This window comes from Clarias gariepinus, chromosome 3, assembly GCF_024256425.1.
Source record: "Clarias gariepinus isolate MV-2021 ecotype Netherlands chromosome 3, CGAR_prim_01v2, whole genome shotgun sequence".
NCBI classification, from domain to species: Eukaryota; Metazoa; Chordata; class Actinopteri; order Siluriformes; family Clariidae; genus Clarias; species Clarias gariepinus.
This window is the reverse complement of record NC_071102.1, coordinates 11,679,522-11,700,000: the sequence shown is the minus strand read 5'-3', so window position 1 is coordinate 11,700,000 and position 20,479 is coordinate 11,679,522. Positions and strand designations below refer to the sequence as shown.

Below are 20,479 nucleotides of genomic sequence, written 5' to 3'. Positions count from 1 at the left end.
ACTCCTGAATCATTCCTCAAGCACACAGGTGCTAAGATAAGCACTTAGCCCTGATAGTTGTTGTCTTTAAAGTTGTAAAGCTTTCCTTTTTTTGATAAGCTCATTATGGTTAAGGTGAAGGATTGGTTTGGCAAACAGGAGGAGGGTAGAGGTAACAGGTGAAGTTTTTGAAAACATCAGTATTTTTTTTTTTGTTAAATTCTTTTCTGTTTTTATAGTGCTTTTAATAGATATACAGAACTGGACAAGTTATTTGCATGTGCCGACTTTTGGGCAAAAGTCTCCATGCAAAAGTCGGCACATGCAAATAAATTCTTTAGACAAGGATGTTTACAAAATAATAAAAATCTGTAAAAAAAAACAACAACAACAAAAAAACTGTAATTAATTTTTACTAAATCAATAATAATACATGGAAAAGTTTGTGCTAAAAAAAACAGGATGCTTGGGACTTTTTCACAGTACCTTTAATAGAAAGCTCACTAGTGAACAAGCAATGATCATCAAGAAGTTCATGAAGACTTTAAAGGGAACAACCCCTCTTCTGGGTGACAACTTTTAGTGTGATTATACCTCTTCAGTACAAGTTTTTTTTTTTTATTGAGATTTTAAATCTATAGTATCTAAATAAAGTTTTAAACTGAATAATAGGTAAGACGTGAGCAGAAACCCCTCTGCAGTCAGTGAGAATATTGGCTAAAACAATACAGATAAGTTACTAACTTGTACTTTACTAACTTTTTTTTTTATTTAGGCATGTAGACAATACTAGACATCAGGTTAGAGGTATATTACAGTATTTATTTAAACCAACTGCCTATTGTTATTAATGTAACTATATTTTAAATATAAAATACAAATATGATGATGGTTAAAAGGTTGAAATAATAATAATAATAATAATAATAATAATAATTATTATTATTATTATTATTATTAGCAGCATGGTGGTGTAGTAGCTTGGGTTCAATTCCTGCCTTGGTGTTTTTGTGCATGGGGTTTGCATGTTCTCCCTCTGCTTGGTGGGTTTCCTTTGGGTACACTGGTTTTCTCCCACAGATTAAGGTAACTGCCGTTCCCAAATTTCCCTCCTAGTGTGTGAATAAGTGTGTGTGTGTGTGTGTGTGTGTGTGTGTGAACTGGCACCCTGTTCAGGATGTACCCCGCCTTGTGCCCGAGCTTTCCTGGGATAGGCTCCAGGCCTCTTGTGATACTTAATACAGGATAAAGTGGTATACATTAATTATTATTATTATTATCATTATTTCATTTAATTAAAAAATATTTGTCGTTATGTTATTGCCTAAAAGTAATCAATTTGACTTAATAAACTAAAAAAGTGGGTTGTGAGTAAATGAGTTTAAACTTTAAAGATGCTAAATAAAATATTGCCCTACAGGTTTATAATTATCCCTGTACATTTATTCTTTATTGTGTTTTTTTTTTTTTTTTTTTTTTAAACATTGCTTGTATTGTTGTGAGTTATCTTTTTCTCGAATTTTCTTTTTTTTCGCCCACTAGTAACGTAACTCATTACGTCACTCGGCTCGCGCGTGTTACCCTCATTTGCTCTCGGGTCTTTTCCGCGAGCTCGTCTGTTTGTTCCGGGTGCGGATGGAGGCGAACATGGCGGCTGAGGGAGATGTGGATTTGGACCTGGAGGCTGACGAGAACTGCACCGGAAAGCCAACGGAAAAACCGCGCAAACACGACAGCGGGGCGGCTGATTTAGAGAGAGTCACCGATTATGCAGAGGAGAAAGAAATCTCCAGTTCTGACCTGGAGACGGTGAGTCGAGATTCAGTGGAGGCTAACAATGACTGCTGAACTAGCCGTGTGTGCTAACCATGTGCGGAGGGACAAACACCCTGAAACACACTGTCATGGGGGCTTTAGTAAGGAGCTCTCTCTGTGGGAGATAGAAATATATCTGACTCACACTCGGGTGTTTAAACTGTGGGAGAGAACTGAGAGAATTCTGATGAAATGTGTAACATGCTAACTGATGCTAAACGTGTGTGTGTGGAGTAACGCTGTAATCACACCTGACTAGTGAAAAACTGGATCCTAAATGACTCTCTAGTAGACTTATTTCTTACCCTATGTAGTGCACTTGTATAAGGAGTATGCAGTGGAAATGAGAAAAAAAGACTTGAGTTAAAGATTCATGAAACACCTTCAAAGACTTAATTAATATAAATTATAATGGCTGATATGGAATTGAAAGTCATATTAGAAAAGGAATAAAACATCCATATTTTAATAACATGTAAGTACAGCATGTCAGTTTTTACTTATAATAATAATAATAATACCTGTTAGAGTATTATAGCTATGGATCTTTATGATCCCATCTCTATCAGAACTAATGCTCGTATGTTTTTTCTTTTTTCTTTTTAATGCTTGAAATAACCATTACTTAAATCACAGGTCTATTACACCAATGGAATTTATACACTACTGTGTGTGCGCTAGTTGTTCTTGTTGCAAGTCTTTTGGTTGCTCCCATTGAGGGGTCGCCACACCAGACCATCCAATCTGCTCCATCCAATACCAGATGCCCTTCCTGACACTCTCCCATTTGATTCATTTCAGTGGCTGGGGTTTGGGGACTGGGTGGGAAATAAACCCAGACGCAACCAATGCCACTGTGTTTGCTTGTACTTCTATATAATGCACGCTTCATCTTCCACATCGTCTTTGTTGTTTAACGACAGTTGGAATCTAGTAGGTTACATTATCACCAACTGTACGTCTCGTTTTCTGTCATCTTCCCGTTCTCTTAAACACGTTTTTTTTCTTTTTTTTCCCCAGTCCAGCCTTCCTTAAAAACAAACATCTGATGCTTCCTTCCCTGATCTTTTTTTTGTCCTGCTCTGCCTTGAACTCTGTTGTATCCAGTACTTCCACACACTTGACATGTTTCCCTTTAAGTACCACTCAGCATCTAGTCATCTAGAGTTCTATAAGTTGCATCACTATAACCTATAGATCTCACACCTCAGCTTCCCTGACTTTCCAGTCTAGTCTTCCTAAAGAAAAAAATACTCCCCTTCCCTAATCAGTGACTCCCCATTCTAAAAGACTCTGCTTTCATTATGGTTTAATTCATGTAGTTTAATAAGGCATGGTAAACATCTAACCACCTGTCAGTTAACTTAGTTTGTGGGCGGAGCTATTGTATACATGTATTGTGGTTGAAACTGAAAACTAAATGTGAGTGATGACAATCAAATTGTATAAAACAAGTGATGGTATACAACTAGTTTAAGCAGTTTCATCTAAAAAGAGTGATATATTTGACTGTTGGTGTTAAAAGTCTGAATTTCTCAAGTGTTAGCGGTAAGGTCATATCCCGTAGAGCAGTGAGCGATCTCATTTTAACTTAAACCTGTACATGTAAACGGTAGAAGTGATGTTCATGTGGGTCTTTAACAACAATACTATTGCAGACAGTTTTCTTTTTTCTAACTTTGATTTGAAGCTATTGCTATACTGTATATCCAAACAAATGTATTTATTCTGCTTGGCAGAATTTGGTGAGACTTATTTTACTAAACCAATGCAATGGTAAGAACAGTATTGGATCAGTCTTTAAAATGCATTAATTTCTTAGGATTCTGTTTGATCGATGTCAATAGGGTTACTTCATAGATATGAATCTATTTACAACTGATGTTAAAATATCATCTGTATTTAATGTCTAGTCTGATGTAATTACCTGTTTACTCATTAAGTTTTATGCTAAATTCTTTACTGTACGTTTCATCTGCTTGTGTGTTCATAGGCCATGTCAGTGATTGGTGACAGGAGATCCAGAGAACAGAAGGCAAAACAGGAAAAGTAAGGAGATAGTAGTGTTTTTTTTTGGGGGGGGGGGGGGGTGTAAGTATAGACATGGCTAAATGTTTATTTGCATGTTCTCTACAGAGAAAAGGAATTGGCCAAAGTAACAATTAAGAAGGAGGATGTAGAGCTGATTGTAAGTACAATGAGAATTCATTCATACCCAAAGCTGCTGGTCAGAACTTTCACCCCTGCTGAACCCTGATACATACATATATTTTTTTTAATAAACAGATGGCTGAGATGGAGATTCCACGCACCGTGGCCGAGCGCAGTTTGAGAGAACACCTGGGGAATGTTGTGGAGGCTTTGATTGCACTGACCAACTGAACTGTTAGCACGTAGCTGTGACCGGTAGCATGGGCATGGATGTGCCCCACTCTCTCAGCAGCGACTCTGCTTCACACTGAATTCTGTTGTCTGTAATAAAACATCTCACTTATACACCAATGTAGTTCAGCCCTGTCCACCTCTCAGCTTTTGTAAAGACTTCCTTAATTTTTAGTAACCTTTTTTTGTACAAATATTGAATGTGTGAATAAGACTAAAGGCATGTCTTGGAATTAAATGTGCCGGATATAGTAATTTATTCACAACTAAGATTTTTACAAAAGGTCTGAACAGAACAATTCTGTAAAGAAATCCATCAGATGTACACAATTAAAATGCAATAAACCAAGATTTGTTGCCACACTGTAACAACTTTTATATTCACTGTTACAAAAAAAAAAGGGTGGGTGGAAAGCATAAAAACAGTCTCTGCATCTGTGCTTATAAATGTCCAGAATGTAGCTCATGTCTTCCTCTTCTGCACCGTTGGCCGGTCAAACACGTCTCTTACACCCCCTGCCTTCTGTTTGAAGAACTTGCTGTTCTGTGCACTCTCCTGAGCCCAAGCGGAGTCGAAGGAGGTGGTATCCTGATCCACCAGATGTGTGTACTTGGTGCGTCCTGAACGACCAAAGTTCTTGACCTGAAAGAAAATAGTTCCTTATTACAAATCCATCTTTTAGCTTACTCATGATCACCACTACATTCTAGTGTACAAGTACTGTAATATGTTCTCCACAGTTTATAGCTGTGTTCCTACACACATACAAGACAAAAAATATCTGAAAGGTGCGAGTGCAAATTGCAGAACATCTAAAGTGTTGGAGCTAAATCCAATAACCACTAACCAACATAATGCTAAGCGACACAGAAGGCTGTGACCATTTAATTGTCCTGAAACAAACTCATTTACATCCCCTGGACTTTTGTCTTCACTTTGCCCAGGTGGGAGAGGCTGGATCAGTTCTGACACCCTCTCTATGGCCTTAATGATCTGCAACGATGTGTACCACATTTAATAGTAAATTTCACTTGATATCTTTTTCACAAATTGGTTACTTTGACAGTGTAAACCAAATCGCAAATAAATCAGACAGCATTAATTCAGCTATGATTGGGGAAAGAAGAAAGCATTTGTAACAGGACCCTCTCATCACATGACCTGGACAAACTTTAATCTTGTGTCACATACTTTCATCAAATGCTCAGCCTAGCTAAACATCTACTCCCAAACTATAATGATATTTTAAAGTCTGTCATCTTGTATCGTAACATAACTGGGCCATACGCCGTCCGAATTACAGAGAAACAAAGTTTAAAACCCGAAGCTGAACCAACCTGCATAACTTTAGGCAGAATAGTTTTGTTGAAATGGTCCTCAAGTGTTGGTGCACTGAAGTCCCTCTTGAACACATCTTGCTCGTCATCCTAACAAAGAAGCACAGAAACGGTTTAGCATCAACGGTTGGAATGTATGTAATTTCTCGTATTTATTGATTCATCCTGGGGCTCACTCACCATGAAGAAGGCTCCTCTGTGGTAATACTTCTGCAGGAACTTGTATTTGCCCTTGGTGGCTTTGTTGGTGATGACTTTGCCGTTGACACGGAGTTCAGCTCTGCGCTCCTCCTCTGTGAGATTGTGGAATCTCTCGATCTCAGCTTTTTCCTTTTCAATTCTAGAAATTAGACAGACAGACAAATGTTGAGACCGATACCACAGAATAAAACACTTTACAATTTTCTCCCTAGACTAAAACAAAACTTACTGTTCTCTAGCCTCTCGATCTCTCTTGATTCGCTTCAACTCTCTGACCTTCCAGGCCTCGTACTCCTCTTCCTCATTTTCTCCGTCAGTGTCCAGGGCATCCAGAGCAGCCAGACTTCGTTTGTTCTCTTCAAACTCCTTTTTGGCTTCTTCCTCAACGATCTTTAGGGTATAGCGACGCCTCTCCTCTGCCTGCTTCTTGGTCTCAATTTCCAGCTCCTTCTGTCTCTGCTCTTCAGCCTCACGCTCAGCCACAGTCACCCTGTCCTTCCTGAGAGAGACACACACAAGTGTTAAACTGTGTTTCAGCAGAAGACATCCTCCTGGGGAATTTAAATTTTTAAAACAAAAACATGTATTTACATGCTCCATTCTATTATTAAGTGCTGTTTCTTTTGTGTAAATATTGACGTACTAAATGATATTTTTTCCACACTCTACAGTAATTGAAACTAATGCACATTAATACTGACATACACTGAAATTATGACGAGATACAGAATTATGTGGACAGCAAAAATTTATTAAATAACCTAGAATATGTTTTAGATTTGCGATTCTTTAAAGTAGCCACCTTTTGCCTTAACAGCTTTGCAAACCTTTTGTTCACCTGGAATGGTTTTCCAGCAATCTAACAAAAACAGTTTTTCACTGATTCAATGTCCATTCCTTGTGTTTCTTGGCCCAAGCAGCTTCTCTGCTTGTTCTTCAATTAAAGTAATGGTTTCTTAGCTGTAATTTGATCATTAAGGCCTGACTCAGTCACCTCTGAACAGTAGATTCTAAAATATGAACTCAAACTCAAAGAACTCAAAGAATCATGTGTGTGTACTTTAATCTGAGGTACTGTAAATCACTGGTGTAAAACACCTGGTCATTCTAATAAAAAAGTAACAATCTTCTGCAGTACAGGTAACTTAGTCTTCCCTTCCTGGGATGGTCCTCTTGAGAACCAGTTTCATCATAGCGCTTGATGGTTTTGGCAACTGCTTGTGGGAATACATTCAAAGTTCTTAAGATGTTTTAGATTGACTGACCTTAACTTCTTAATTTCTTTAATTAATGATGGATCTTTTCTCTTTACTTTAGTGAGTGTTTCATGCCATGATATAGATTTTGGCAGTAGTTGTAGTAGCACTAAAAGGGCTATTAATACTTTACCCACCCTTCCTCTGCACAAGATGGTCTAAAGCACATTAATAAGGCAAGAAATGTCACAAATTAACTCTTGAAAAGCATTCCGAGTGACTACCTCATGAATCTGATAAGAGTATTTACTGACATCTACAATTTGTTTGGACAATCTAATATGTAAAACATATTCTGGGTTATTTAACATTTTTTTGTTTACTACACAATTCAATGTGTGCTTTTATAACCTGGATGTCTTCAGTATTAATGTACAATTTTAAATAAATAATAATAAAAAATAAAAAAATGAAGAAAAAGGTGTGTCCAAACATATGACTGGTAGCCAGTGTTGGGGGACATTACTTTTTTAAAGTAAGTAATTACATTACAAAATTACTGTCTTTAAAATGTAATCAGTTACATTACAGCGTTTCTGATAAAAGTAACGAGTTAAAGTACTTTTACATTGCAGAAAATAAAAACTCCTTTGTGATTCCTCATGCATGTTGATTTAGTCAAGTCCTTTATAATTATTCTACCATCATCAGTCAGCGAAGTTTGGCCCAAAATCTGTTAGCAACTAATACCCCTATGTCACCTACACAGTTTTGCGCGATGGTCATAAGTACGGTTCATCATAATTCACCGCAAGTTTTGACGCTGTGATTAGGTTTCCATCTTTCTACACAGCGGTCCATGCATAGTCAAACCACATAGATGAGATAGGGGTATAACAGCAGGCTTGTAGGACGACTTTCTCTAACACACACACACGGAATGACTGCTGTCTGGCTCACTGGTTACATAAATTGTCTCAACTTTTTTATCTCATAAAACACGATTTATGGTATAGATAGATACTAACCAGTCTTTAACTCATCACTAACCAGTTTACATACATACACAAAAAAATTAATCTGCCAAAACTGCTGTGATTAGTATTACATTTTGATGAACAAATGGAATTCATAGAATTAGTCCTCTCTAACAATTATGTTTGCCGTTATAACACAACAGATTTCTAGCTGCATGATACAGGTTTGTATGTTTATGGGGAGACCAGATTTAAAGTGTTTCTGAAACTGATTATTTTACTCTGTACTATATTATATAATTGCAGCAGCATTGAAAAATGCTCAATGTTCAGATTTACTGAAAGTTACTCTACTCACTTGCGAATGAAGACAGGTTTTAACCGTGGTTCAGCTTCATCCTCGCTGTCTGTGTACTCCTCGTACTCTGACTCGGACTCTGAGTCTTCTACAGATTTCCCTTCTTCCTCAACTTCCATGACCTCGGTCTCTTCATTCTTCCTGTCCTGTGCACGCTGCCTCATCATTGCTCGCCGCCTCTCGATTTCCTACGGTGATGGTAAGACGTAATTATAGCGACAGTTCACATGTGAAAATTTTTTAAGGCAATCATTCATTCAAGGCAATCAAGTTCAGGCCTCTGTGTTGTTCAAGAGTGATGGGCTGGTCCATACTTATTGGTATTGATTATCGGACTGAAAACTGGGCAGAACATGACATGCTGCCTGCCTCAAGTGTGCATTCAGGCTTATTTTCATAATGCTCACCTCATCATCAACTTCTTCTTCTTCTTCCTCATCTTCACTGCTCTCCTCTCGCTCAGGGTGCCAGGTTCCCTCATCTGAATCCTCACTGCTCTCAATAATCGGCTCTGGTTCAGCAATTTGTCTGTGTCGTGCAAGTCTGACAGGGAAACAAATCTCATACGTTAATAAACTGCAGTTAATCATTCAGAACCCTTAAATAAAATATACAAATGGGTGATTCCATCTCAAATGAACCAGTGGAAGAGAAATTTTCCACCATCACCTCTCAGATTTTGCTGATTTTTTCACCAATTGTTGATATTGCCATGAAAATAAAAAAACCCAATTTTTTTGTCCCAACTCCCACTCGTTAAACAATGGCAGCCATCTTAATTTTTGGCCTCAAAGTGCTTTAAGACATGCCACGCCCCTTTTTGAAATCCTCTTTTCCTTGATAACTCACTTGCTGTATGTCATATGGAGATGAAACTGGGTATATTTATGTAATTTTTTATGTAGATTCAGATTCCGTAATCAGAATTTGGCTATTTCGATATTTCTGAAAAACCATTTTTTGGGGGTACCCCTTTTCGACCCCCCAGAACCCAAGGTCTGCATGTATATATGTTACTCAAAAAAATAGGGGTTACTTCACATCACCTTATCTTGAAAATAAATAAAAACCAGAAGTGTGTCATGTCCCGTTTTATAGAAATCATCAAAAATGAATTGTCCAGGTTTTGCAAATGTTTTACGATTTGATACACATTTTATATACAGAGAATGTACATGGATCTACACAATAGGCCTTATCTACCAGTAAATGTGTTATTTTATGGTGGTACATGTAAGATACATGTATCACTGTCAAACAGTATCCTGTAACTGAACCATACAGGTTCATACTGATCAGAAAGTTGAATTATCTCCAACCAACTCCATGAGTGACCTCGCACTCAAGGAACTTGAGGATGATTGCATCATCTTTTTCTTCGTACTAATTGAGTGTGTTTCATTTATGTTAATTCTTTTACTGAATCTTTCCAATGTAGTTTGTTGTCTTAATCACAATCTGATTACAAAGACTTGATGGCAAAGCTTGTCTGTTCTTTGGATTCTCGTGACTATATGTTGCACAGGCGTGAGCAGTGGCCCCCAATCAAAATTAGGAAAGGGCAATATGGCCAAAAATATTTATCACGATATATATTTGAACATTTGCGATAACGATATAATTGACGATATGATTGACACGAGACAAAATACTTTATAATTCCAAAACTTTATTAGTGCAAAAAAAACCCCATCAACTTATTTTCTATTAACTAGCAGCTGTTTTTATGTGCATTAAAGCTATATAAAATTTTAACAGTGCAAATGCAAATTCCTTGCTGACAATTTAACCAAAAGGCAGTTCCAGTGGAAATGGGCTGACATATCCTGAGCATAACCATGTATAATATACACAAAACTTAAAAAGAGTTGCTTTGCAACATAAAACTGCAGTGTGGTAAATAAATAGGTCAAATAATAAAACTCAAAACTCCTAAGTAAAAACAAAACAAGCAAACAAAAAACATGGATAAATTATGCTACGGCTTATGGAAGTTTTTCACGTCCTTTAACAGCTTTGAGTTTTTTACTTTACTTTAACTCAAACAAGTGCTTCTGCTTTAAATTATAAAAAAGGTTTGTGGTGTTTCCTCCCTTCGCCACGACGACCCGCTTGCATGTTATGTTCTAAAAAAAATTGTGCTTTGTTGGGTATCTGACGGGCGAAAACCAAACCAGTTCCACACTACTGAAGTTGCACCATTTTTACAAACCAATTCTGGTTCATCTGGTTAATATATAATATTAATTGAGTATTGAAAATTAATTTGCAAATATTATATATTTTTATTAAATAAATCACTATTTCTTCAATAGCTTTTTGGTCATGCCACCTGGTGACCCCAAACTAGTACCAATATAATCTCATTAGAGCCCCACACAAGGTACACCTGATTTTATCAGGTGTCTTCATTCATTTTTATTTTATTTTCTATTTAAAAAAAAGCCCTTTCTTCAATAGCTTCTAGGTTATATGACCTGGTGACCCCAAACTGGTACCAAAATAATCAGATCTGAGACCCCCAAAAGGTACACCTCAATTAGGTACAGAAATGTCCTCAATTATTTAATTTAATTTTTTATAAAAAAAATAAATAAATAAACGCTGTTTCTTCAAGCTACAGATGCGTTGAAATTAATGAGATCCCTCTTTTTCAACCCAGACATTCTGTAAATGCCACGACGACCCGCTTGCTTATGTTCTACAAAAAATTGTGCTTTGTTGGGTATCTGACGGGCGAAAACCAAACTAGTTCCACACTACTGAAGTTGCACCATTTTTACAAACCAATTCTGATTCATCAACGATCCGCTTTCGCCCTTCTCATTCTCCGCCGCCGCCATGCTTTTTCCCCCCATAAAAATGTATGAAAACAAAGGCACTGCGCATGCGCGTTTTACCCCTATTCAATCGCGATATTTCATTTTCTTATTATTGCCTAACATTGTACTGGTATTACCGCGAAAGGTATAATATGGCCCAGCCCTAATCTTGATGGTATATTTGAAAATGCTGATTTGGACCCAGATGACACTGTTCAGTTCAAGCAGTGGAATCATGAAAGCCATGGCAAAATTTCTGACATGTCTTTGTGTCTGATTTTATTATGAGACTTTGTGAAAAATGTGACTCCTGCACAGCTCATCACTATACAGCCAAGGCCCAAGCTGTTTATTTAAAAGAACTCCAAGAGAAACAGTCTTTGACTAGATATGCATTACAGAAGAATTTAAGGTTACTTTTACTTTGAAAGGAGAAGTATTCTACAGATATTGCAGTACATTTCTGTATGTCAAATCATAAAATGTTGCAAAACCTGGACAATTCATTTTTAAAGATTTCTATAAAACAAGGCATAACACAACTCTGGTTTTTATTTATTTTCAAGATAAGGTGATGTGAAGTAACCCCTATTTTTTTGAGTGACATATATACATGCAGACCTTGGGTTCTGGGGGGTCGAAAAGGGGTACCCCCAAAAAATGTTTTTTTCAGAAATATCTACATAACCACAAGAGATAGACTGATTGCAGAATCTGAATCTACATGAAAAATTTCATAAATATACCCAGTTTCATCTCCATATGACATACAGCAAGTGAGTTATCTAGAAAAAGAGGATTTCAAAAAGGGGCGTGGCACGTCTCGAAGCACGTCGAGGCCAAAAATCAAGATGGCTGCCATTTTTTAACGAGCGGGAGTTGGGACAAAAAAATTGGGAGTTTTTATTTTCATGCCAATACCAACAATTGGTGAAAAAATCAGCAAAATCTGTGATCATGTGGTGGAACCCACTGGTTGATTTGAGATGGAATCACCCAAATGCAAATATACAAACACACAAATTTTAGGGATGGGAATCACCAGTCTCCTCCTGATATGACATTGTTTGTAATTTCTTTGGTTACAATTTTAAATCTTAAATGTAGCCCATTCTTTATAACATTCATTTTCCTACTTAAAAGCTAAGCACATCATTTAAAGAGGCTGCAAACATGCGGGCAAGTGCGGCTTTTAACGTACATGATTTTCAAATAATTAACACACAGGGTTTAAGTTGTGTAAGTGTGTGTACTGAGTGGATTTGAAACTAATTCAGTCAGAGTTTGAAAAAAAATGCAGATCGGTGACTTTTAACATACTCAAATTTTGATAATGTCATAATGCCATAAGAATGTGTTCCTGTTGCACCACTCGTAAGCTTTTGCACTCTGCCAACCAGTTGGTTGTCCAATCGACTGTCAGTGTGGCAATACCCGAATCATCACACAAAAGAATCGCAAAAGAATTAATTTTTCCCCAGTCTCTAACAAAGATTACAGATCGACTACAGCTCTGCATTTAATACCATAATTCCCTCCACACTCACCACCAAGCTGGAGCACCTGGGACTCAACTCATCAATGTGTTAGTGGATCTTCAATTTTCTGACTGGCAGACCACAGGCAGTAAGGATGGGCGGACATGTCTCAGCCTCACTCACTCACTCTCTGCTGTGGAGCCCCCCCAGGGTTGTGTTCTGAGCCCCCTGATGTACTCTTTGTATACCCCCCGACTGCGTGGCCACTACCAACTCCACCGCCATCATAAAGTTTGCTGACAACACTGTCGTGGTGGGCCTGATCACCGACAATGATGAGTTGGCCTACCTAAAGAAGATTGGAAATCTGGAGAACTGGTGCCAGAGGAACAATCTCCTCCTGAATGTCAGCAAGACAAAGGAGCTGATAGTGGACTTTAGTACAAAGCAGGAAAAGAACTACCAGACCCCTGTCATCAACATGAGCCTAGTGGAGAGAGTGGACAGCTTCTGATACCTCAGAGTTCACATCACGCAGGACCTGTCATGGTCCTGTCACATCAACACCGTGGTAAAAAAGGCCCGACAGCGTCTCTACCACCTCAGACACTTGAGAGACTTCAGAGTGCTTAAGGTGCTCAGGAATTTCTACTCCTGTACCATAAAGAGCATTCTGATGGGAAAAATCATGACCTGGTTTGGAAACAGCACCATTCAGGACAGACAAGGTCTACAGAGGGTGGAGCGATCAGCTGAGCGCATCACCCGCACCGAGCTCCCTGACCTGCACTCGACCTACAACAAGCAGTGCTGGACCAAGGCCAGGAAGATCGTGAAGAACCTCATCCATCCCAACAATGGACTGTTCTCTCTGTTGCGGTTTAGGAAGCGATTTTGCTCTATTAAGGCCAACACAGAGAGACTGAGGCAGAGCTTCTTTCCGCAGGCCATAAGGTCTCTCAACCACACCACCACACAGGACTAATAACATCTTTTTAAACTCCCAAGATTGACTGGACAATCATGGACACTATGGACACATTCATACACACTTGCACTACATATTTATATTTTTTATTTCTGGACCATTGCACAAGACACTTTAATAAGTCACTTTTTATGCATATTTGCACAACCATTGTCACTTTTAAATTTATATATATACCTTTTTTTCTTCTATTTTCTATATTTTGTAATATTTTTATTATGGCCTTATTTGTACAGTTTATTTTACTAGTATTTTTCTTTCATATTTCTTTTTATTCATATTTATTTCTTACGTATACGTTTTTTTTTTAAGGTCAATGGCGGTTCACTGCATATCGTACTGTGTATGTGACAAATAAAATTTGAATTTGAGATACCTTTCTTCAACATCTTCTGACACTCGGTTCATGAGACGGCGAAGACGAGGGTCCGATACATCCTCCTCCTCCAGTTCCATTTCCGGTTCTGCCTCTTTGCCTTTCTTAACAAACTGGAAGTCTTCCTCCTCTTCGTCCGAGGACTCCATCGGCGCGTAATCTGGGCGCTTTCCCGAGACATAGCGCTTGACTTTCACTTTTTCCATAGAAAGCTCACCTATGAATGGTACGGAAGATAAGGTTAGTTACACAAAATCTCTGTAAAAACGGCACATCAACAACTTTATAACATCAGCTTGGGCAAGCTCTTCGAGCATCATTTGAAATAAATAAATAAACTTTTAGTATGCATAATTTAATGCTTTTTCACAAGTGTTACAAAAACACGTACACTGTAAATCATCATTAATTACAAGAACACACTTGTTCATGATTTCTGGATGTTAAATAAACCACCATGGTGAGGCTTATTACGGCTAGTATTTGTACAACAATATTGACTTATTCCTTTAGACTCTCAACGACTCAATCCTGAATGGTACAGGTCTCCCTACAATAGAGTAAAGTTATAAACATCAGCCCTTGGCCACAGTGAGGTTTCACCAACATTAGCTAGCATAAGGCTGCGTGCAGTCTTAGCATTAGCTAGCACGTTAGCCAATGCAAACAACTCGATAAAGGAAATAGAATTCACGAAAAAATGGACATTTTGTTATAGTTGTGACAAGTCCTTAATGTGATATAAACACTATATAACTTATACCGTCGGGAAATAAACGTTTAAAGTTAGCAGGGTAAACAAACGAAAGCAAAGCGCGACTGTTAGCTAACTGTTAGCCTTAGCACTCACCCTTGTCATTTCGCACAGGTACAGCTCCCGCCGTGGACTGAATTGGCGGCTGTTTAGCATTTAGGATACTTTGTCCAGACATTTTGGACACTTAAAAATGATAAATTAATCTGAATTGATCGTGTTGTTATTTGTTTCTCGTTAGCCGCTTGTTTACCATCCAAACCGCAAGTAAGACTGCGCAGCTCTCAGACTACGGTTGCGCAGAAAGCGTTCCAAATTAAAGCGACACTTGTGACGTGAGCAATGACGTAACCAACAGCACACTGGGCTTTTCTAGTACCCACACAGCTATTATTTTTTGAATGGAAATATACGGTATATACATATAATTATAATAATAATAATAATAATAATATTACATAAAGATAACCTGTGAAAAGGTTGAAAATAATTTTTGCTCCTAAAATGTAATAATTGGTGGCATCCTGGACTTTTGGCCTTGTTGGTGACTTAGTCAAAATTGAGGAGACACTTAACCAGCATGGCTGCCACAGCATTTTGCATCCATATATCATCCAATCTAGGTGGCACGATGTAGTGGTTAGCACTGTTGTCTTGCACCTCCAGGGTAAAGGTTCGATTCCCGGCCAGGCTCGATTCCCATCTCTATGTGCATGGAGTTTTCATGTTCTCCCCCTGCTTGGTGGGTTTTCTCTGTGTACTCCGGTTTCCTTCATGTTAACAGGTCGGTTTTGACCCATGTTTTTAATCAGCCATAGTATAGTACCCTTAAAACAATTACTTATCATCCATTTTCCCCCTTACCTCTTGGTTACTTTGTCACGCTTCTTCGTCTATTAAAAGAATGTTTTTAATATTTTTGCTGACCTCATGAGGTTTTACTTTGACAGCATACCTCTTGTTTTTAATTTTAAAAAATGATTAAATAAACCTCAGGAGAATTATTTAAATAAATAAAAAGTTTTTATGTTACCTGACTATTACTGAGGGGTATTAGAACACATCTCTTAAATAAATTTGTTATATATATTTTTTATTATAATATTTTATTATAGTAACATCTATGGTGTTATGGTTCAAATTTGACCCATATATATTTATTTCAAGGAAAAAGGCAAAAAGGTATTTTCAAAAATAACTTTAATTTAAATTGAAAGCTAAACAAGTATATCTCAAAATGTGGATTTGTTGTCTTTATTGCTAGGGCAGACCTGACACCTCTTTCTGTTAGAATCAGGTGGCCTTTGTGGGGTTGTGGCTGTGTAGGTTGATGCTGAGGCAGTGCTGGCCGAAGAGGATGGTGGCACTGATGCTCTTTGTGTTGCTGATGGTGTGGAAGGAGTGCTACGTGACACCTTAGTTGTTTTTTTACTGTGCCCACCATGGCAAGTTTCCACCTGAGAAGTTCTTGTCCAAGGTCATAGATGGTAAAGAAATTGTCACATGTGATATTGTGACCCCGCAGTCCAGTAGTCATATCGAGGACAACACATTTTCCTTGATTTTTCTCAGAAATGCCACTTGCATGTTTGCCTGTGTAAATCTGCAGATTCCATGCATAGCTGGTTTTTGCATCACAGGTTGCCCAAATGTTTATGCCGTATTTCCCTGGCTTACTAGGCATGCACTGCCGGAAAGGACATTTTTCATGGAAAGAGACAAAACGTTCATCTGCTGTTACCTCGGGCCCTGGGTTGAACATCAGTGGAAGGAGCTGCACCCACCTTTCCCAGACATCCCTGATGGGAGCAAGCTTGTCAGATCTGGTTCACTATGCTGTTCTGTGTCCTGTGCCTCATTTTCAGAAAATATATGATGAAGAGCTTATTTTACTGTAAATCTTCTTCTTCTAATTTTTGACTGCTGCAAAAGGATATGTCTTATGCAAGCCTTACATGTCTTTGTTTGTTTGTTTTGTGTGTTTAGGTAAGGAGACACACAGGGAATGAGAGAAGCCCCTCAAAGTGTGTTTATGATTTTTGTTTAGACCATAACTATTGTTTTATAACCTTAAATTATAACTGGGTAAAAACTGACTCCACCAACACAAAGGTAATAATTTTCACCAGAGCATTTTATAATTTAGTACAATTGTTTTTTTTGTTTTTTTTTAATTAAATACAGATTCAAAAAGTCAAAAAGCCCTGATGCAATAAACAAAATTAGGAAGTAGTTTTATGCATTTAAAAAGTAAAAACAAGTCGATGCTAACCCTAACACAAGAGGAAGGTTAAGTATGAGAGAAAACTAAAGAAACCTGGAAAACTGTAATTACTGAATAATTGTAATAGAAATAATTCTTTACTCTGTATTTAACATATATAACTCTACTGTGCCTAAAATAACCACCATTCAAAAGCTCTTAGATATAGTCAGTGTGCATTATTAACTCACTAGACCTACTCAAAGACATTTATTTGATTTCTTTTTTTTTTATAACAGCAATATATTTATCTGATGAATGTATTAAAAAAACAAACAAAAAAATATAATCAATAAGGATGCATTGTCTGATCCATAAATATTATGAAGCAGGGAAAAAAAATAGACACTTAATTCCTGAGTGTTGAAAACAAAACAAAATCCGCACCAAGTGAAAACCTCCTTGATTATCACATGTACACATTTCTTTCCTTGAAGAGCTGCAGCAGCTTCTCCTCAAGTACATCATTGGTGCCACGAAGCCCTTTCACTACCTGAGCCGCCCAAACAAAGTACTCCTGAACACGCTCCGCTGTCCAGCCTGGCAGAAACACAAGGTGACATGTTTGCATGAAATAAAAATCCAAACTAGGCTTTGTCATTTTTTTTCTCTCTTCACACAAATTCTAAACAGGAGAACATGACGCACCTGCAGGTGTGCAGCGGTTGAGATCACGTAGGTTGTACAGTTTGTCAGCCAGTTTGACTAGCTTGGCTTGGTGACTGCAGTGCCGTGCATGCTCCACTTGGAGCAGTTTTCTTTCCTGTTTAGGTAGTGTTTTGTCATCAGTCACTTCCTGGACAATCCTAGCCACCTTACTTCCAAATGTAGCTTCCAGTTCTTCAAAAGTAGTGTCTGTGTCTTCTACAGTGTCATGAAGCAACGCTGCCTAATTTATAAAAGAAAAGAGTTTATCTTAGACATTTGCATCAATAGCCAAAAATCACTCAGACATGACAAACAAGATGTGTACACGCAAACATCTTTGTTTAAAATATCAAGCTCCTTTCATAATAAAGAACACGATTTTTGTTTAATGCACCACACATGAATGTAATGACAATTTATTTGCAACACATTAAGCAAGGAAGAAAGACACAGACCTCTAACTGTGTTCTTCCATCATACCAAGATACGTAAATAATGTAAATAAAATTCCTCTCACAGAATGTCTCACTATATCTAAGAATACCAGTACTTTATTATATTTATGCAGAGCATCAGTCACACAGGACCCAAATCTGACAAATTGTCAACCTATCTGCATTGGTTGATATTAAAACGATGCCAGTGTCTCACATACAGCAGCATATTTCCTTATGCATCATTGTACCTGTACTGTACAAGTTACTGATGCATCCTCCCAAAGTTTTTTTTAGACATTTCACTTCATCCTCTCTCTAGGGACTACTGCTCTCCACTTTAATACTGTGGACAAGCCAGCCAGTCTTCCTTGATAGCACCAAAAGCAGAAAAAAAGATCCTCCGCGACTTCCTAAGGCATAAAAACTTAACTTTCTACAAAACTAGTTAAAAAAAAATAAAAATCTCAATTTCTTCCATTATCTTTGCGCTCGTTTTACACCTTGATTTCACCATGTATCCATGTTCCACACCTTGTGGTCATGTGGACCTCCACATTGCGATGTCAGTGACATAATTAACAGTCTGAAATTTGATTTGAGCAGGTGAAGCATTCAGACTGAACACATCTTTAGGAATCCGAATTTGATTTCAAACCACCATTCAAACAGGATTTGCAAAAAATAAATAATAATAAAAAAATATCCTGTGATTTTTTTACAGTTCAGATTATATGAAAGCAATCTGATTCTAAATTGATTCCAATCTGCATATGCCAAAAATCTGATTTGGACTGGCCGTCTAAACAATAAAAACAGTACAGTCAAAGAATTTTGAAACGTGTGTAAATATCATGTGATGGTTACTTTATCTTAATTAAGAAGTGTCTGGTGACAAATGCGTATATAATATGTTCTTTAATATTTTTTTAAGCAAAAAAAAAAACAAAAAAAAACATATGAACGAATTATTTGTTATTTGCTGGATCTCTTTCTTTTGAGCTCTGTGTCAGCCATGTTTCTTCCTGAAATATTAGCACGGTGCAGTAATGGTTAGCACTGTCGCCTTGCACCTTCAGGGTCTGGGTTTGATTCCCTCCCTGTGCTTGGTGGGTAATCCGGTTTCCTGCCACAGTCCAAAGATATTGAGATTGGACTAACTGGCATTACCAAACTGCCTGTAGTGTGGGCGTGTGTCCAGTGATGGATCCTGGGACCCAGTACAGTATAAAGCAGTATAGAAAATGAGATTAATATTGGTCATGTGACTAAGTACGCCTTTGGAAAACGTTGGTGATTGAGGTAAAATATAAGCCAAATACATTTTTAAAACAAATCTGTGATTTGCCTTGTAACCTTTGGAGCTGGTGTAAAAGGAAATAAATCCAAACCTTTTAATAAAGCAGGTTTAAGAACTCACCACTGGTGTAAAACCTGCAGTAATATATACAAAATTATTGTTTTGTAATTCAGGACTCACCTGTAAAACCTCAATGTCTGTGACTCCGCCCTCCTGACTCAGGATCCTCGCCACTCCTGTGAAGGAAAGCTGTGTCAGGGGTTTTACACACACAGTCTCAGAGGGTATCAGGTGTGTGTGTGTGTGTGTGTGTGTGTGTGTAAATGCCGGGTCAGTGTGGGAGGAGTTAGTACCTATCGGGTGGTTGATGTACGGGGTCGCATCCGGGTCTTTACGGCGCTGATTTCTGTGTTTTTCTGCAGCGAAGTTGACCGTGTCGAGCAGGAGAGGCAACTCAGAGGTCATATCTGTACACACGCACACACACACACAACCCAAAATAAACACCTTAACACCAAGCAAAGGTCACTCGGGCTTCTGTGGAATCACCTACCTGTTTGTTTAAAACACCACACCGAGTAGAGATGAGTAGAATTCTTATTCCTGAGATAAGAACCTGCCCTGAAGTCTTCTTCTTCTTGGGTTTACCGGCGGTTGGTATCCACTTTGTTGCATTACCGCCACCTTCTGGTCATGATTAGTTACCAGGGTTACCAGTCAGGAATTTTGTCACATACGTTTGTACAGTACAACAATAGTGAAATGCATTTGCAGCAAACTCCAGACTGTGCAGATAAAAAAGACTAAAGAATTCGTTTGTATGTATGTATGTACAAAATAAAAAAATTAAATAAGACTAAAGGAGACTATGATATAAATTATATACCATATTGTATAAATAAAATGTAAATTATACAGGGTTATGTTGTAATAAAATTTTTACATCATTATATATGATTAATTTTATTTCTCATATGATATATGAGAAACACCCAAGTCCTTGTGCCCCGCCTCTTTTTTATGGTTATTAAAATTGTGTTATTATTATTGCAATTTGTTTTATGGTTATTAAAATTTTGTTATGGCTGTTAAACGACACAGCTTCAATTAGCGCAATGACAGAATCGACTAACTCATTGTGCCCGCCCACTTTTCAAAGTCAAGTCCCGC

The 20,479-nt window shown here is 37.8% G+C and overlaps 3 protein-coding genes across 3 annotated transcripts; 1 reads left to right on the top strand and 2 right to left on the bottom strand.

Moving 5' to 3' along the window:
* The first annotated feature begins 1,584 nt into the window (after positions 1–1,584).
* hypk (huntingtin interacting protein K) lies at positions 1,585–4,537 on the top strand. The gene is made up of 4 exons (XM_053493133.1): positions 1,585–1,788; positions 3,788–3,843; positions 3,931–3,982; positions 4,081–4,537. The coding sequence occupies exons 1-4, from the start codon at positions 1,615–1,617 to the stop codon at positions 4,174–4,176; spliced, it is 378 nt and encodes a 125-aa protein (XP_053349108.1). The 5' UTR covers positions 1,585–1,614; the 3' UTR covers positions 4,177–4,537.
* mfap1 (microfibril associated protein 1) lies at positions 4,410–14,968 on the bottom strand. The gene is made up of 8 exons (XM_053493132.1): positions 14,761–14,968; positions 13,911–14,127; positions 8,654–8,789; positions 8,247–8,434; positions 5,945–6,214; positions 5,695–5,854; positions 5,515–5,604; positions 4,410–4,819 (listed from the first exon to the last, which is right to left on the bottom strand). The coding sequence occupies exons 1-8, from the start codon at positions 14,840–14,842 to the stop codon at positions 4,640–4,642; spliced, it is 1,323 nt and encodes a 440-aa protein (XP_053349107.1). The 5' UTR covers positions 14,843–14,968; the 3' UTR covers positions 4,410–4,639.
* Positions 14,969–16,851: 1,883 nt separating this feature from the next.
* hddc3 (HD domain containing 3) lies at positions 16,852–19,951 on the bottom strand. The gene is made up of 5 exons (XM_053493045.1): positions 19,863–19,951; positions 19,663–19,776; positions 19,490–19,545; positions 17,576–17,816; positions 16,852–17,467 (listed from the first exon to the last, which is right to left on the bottom strand). The coding sequence occupies exons 2-5, from the start codon at positions 19,772–19,774 to the stop codon at positions 17,337–17,339; spliced, it is 540 nt and encodes a 179-aa protein (XP_053349020.1). The 5' UTR covers positions 19,775–19,776; positions 19,863–19,951; the 3' UTR covers positions 16,852–17,336.
* Between the last annotated feature and the right edge of the window lie 528 nt (positions 19,952–20,479).